The sequence below is a fragment of the Salvelinus fontinalis genome, chromosome 22, assembly GCF_029448725.1.
Source record: "Salvelinus fontinalis isolate EN_2023a chromosome 22, ASM2944872v1, whole genome shotgun sequence".
NCBI classification, from domain to species: domain Eukaryota; kingdom Metazoa; phylum Chordata; class Actinopteri; order Salmoniformes; family Salmonidae; genus Salvelinus; species Salvelinus fontinalis.
In genome coordinates this window covers 14,674,790-14,677,034 of record NC_074686.1, presented here as the reverse complement: position 1 = coordinate 14,677,034, position 2,245 = coordinate 14,674,790, and the positions used below count along the sequence as shown (strand labels likewise).

The window sequence follows — 2,245 nt, the reverse complement described above, 5'->3', positions numbered from 1 at the left end:
TAATTCCTGAAGAGATGTATAATATAAAGCTGGGAATATAACAGTATGATGCATATATTTGATAGATGCAGTGCGTTGATAAGCCTATGTGATTGTCATTGATATTGACTGAAACGTGTGAGTGTGACGTTCCGTTGTGGACGGCGACAGATGACCAGCCGAGACATTGACGAGCAAGGACTACTGGCGGGACATTTATAGCTATCATCATTATCTGACAGTTCATTCATTCTTGAAGATTCTTTCACTAATTAATCTGTCACACCCATTCACACAATGATGACGTTTCCATCTATTAATGATGAGTGAGTGCATTAATTCCACAGTAGCCTAACCTACCTATTCAGGTATATTCTGTCACTCACCGGAATGAGAGCTCCCGCCGATGATGTTAGCGGCCAATACCACGCAGAACAGCACGCAATGCAGAGTCGGGTAGTCGTATTTATGTAGCCAGGAAGTCATATCTACACCGGGGGCAGGCTGTAGGAATCGGATCAGCTCGAGACACCGGCAGCAGGCATGCAGCTCCGGTTACCACTTACTACTGACGCTCTCCAATAATGGGAATCAACCGGGAAATACCGCACGACCGCGTGAACAAGAGGCAGCGCCAGGAATGAATGGTGCGTCGTTGGGGCATTGTTGTTTGTTTTCTTTCCGCCCAATAACCTTCTTATCCAAACAGACGATTATTCCCAGAAATCTGATTCACGTGGAATTCACTTGGAAAGCTCTTTATAGTGCGAATGAGAAAGTGAAAACGAGACATCTCTCTCTCTCTCTCTCTTTCTCTCTCTCTCTCTCTCTCTCTCTCTCTCTCTCTCTCTCTCTCTCTCTCTCTCTCTCTCTCTCTCTCTCTCTCTCTCTCTCTCTCTCTCTCTCTCTCTCTCTCTCTCTATCGTGCATCTATTCCAGCACGCAGCAGGTGTAGTGACGTTTTGTGCGCCCCCCGTCACATACTGTGTCCCGGGAGAGACTTCACTGAGCTCATTCAAACAACACCAGTGTCTCAGCGCGCTCTCGTTCCTCTCCTTTGTTTCTATCGTTTTCTTCTTTGCAATGTTTCAGCGTTGAGCGTCTCGCGACCATATGCTGATTGTAAAGCCCAGCCTGAAAAATCTGTCTCTCTCTTGGTTTTATGCTGTGCACTGACTCAGGCACCGTCATGGCAACGATGCTTCCCACACATGTGAGAGAGAAATGTTCTACAGTAAAATACTTTGTGTGTGTGTGTGTGTGTGTGTGTGTGTGTGTGTGTGTGTGTGTGTGTGTGTGTGTGTGTGTGTGTGTGTGTGTGTGTGTGTGTGTGTGTGTGTGTGTGTGTGTGTGTGTGAGAGAGAGAGAGAGAGTGGGTGGGAGGCTTTGACACTACTGTTTGACTAAGTTCTTCAGACCCATTGTGTTATTATGAAGTGTCTCACTAGTGTTAGTCTAATGTTGTTGTTGTCTGACGCCAGGCGGGGGGAGTAGTGTGTGTGTGTGTGTGTGTGTGTGTGTGTGTGTGTGTGTGTGTGTGTGTGTGTGTGTGTGTGTGTGTGTGTGTGTGTGTGTGTGTGTGTGTGTGTGTGTGTGTCTGAGAGAGAGAGAGAGCCAGTCAGGGTAATAAAAACAGAGTGTAGTTCACAGTCCCGTGTTAAGGGGGTTAGTCTATTATAAAGAAAGATTCCTGCGACATAGAGTAACCTCCACTAGCCAGCTGGACTTCTGAACAGGAGCCAGATGGAGGGGGGAGGTAGAGGGGGAGGGCGGAGGTAGAGGGGGAGGGCGGAGAGAGAGGGTTGTAGTTAACAAATGGGTTGTCCAAAAGACAAGAGAGGAAAACGGCTTCAATGTTTCTTTTAGAGAGGGGACAAAATCCAAGACACAGTAGAACAGCTTGTACCTAAACAGAGAGGGAGAGCTAGATAGAGAGGGAGATAGATAGAGACAGAGAAAGAAAGGGAGATAGATAGAGAGCTATAGATGGCGGGAGGGGGGGTGAGTGCCCGCAATAGGCTCCTTAAATCCTGTTTGTGACACTTAGGGCTGGAGTAGAGCCAATGAGTCATTCTTCTATTCATTGAACTACAATATATTTCTGCTTTTCACACACACACCACACACCTGCACACACCACACACCTGCACACACACACACCTGCACACACACAACACACTTCAATGAAGCTCTTAGGGTGTGCCAACTTTCCCTCACCCCATAACACTCTCTCAATTATGGTAATGAGGCGTTACACACATCATAC

The 2,245-nt window shown here is 47.0% G+C and overlaps 1 protein-coding gene across 2 annotated transcripts in view; it reads right to left on the bottom strand.

The window, feature by feature from the left end:
- Nucleotides 1–829, bottom strand: part of LOC129819914 (integrin beta-8-like) — a 23,248-nt gene extending 22,419 nt beyond the window's left edge. For both annotated transcript variants that reach the window (XM_055876609.1, XM_055876610.1), the window contains exon 1: nt 366–829. In XM_055876609.1, the coding sequence (XP_055732584.1) occupies nt 366–465 (100 nt within the window). In that variant the 5' untranslated portion in view covers nt 466–829. The remainder of the gene's footprint in view (nt 1–365) is intronic.
- Between the last annotated feature and the right edge of the window lie 1,416 nt (nt 830–2,245).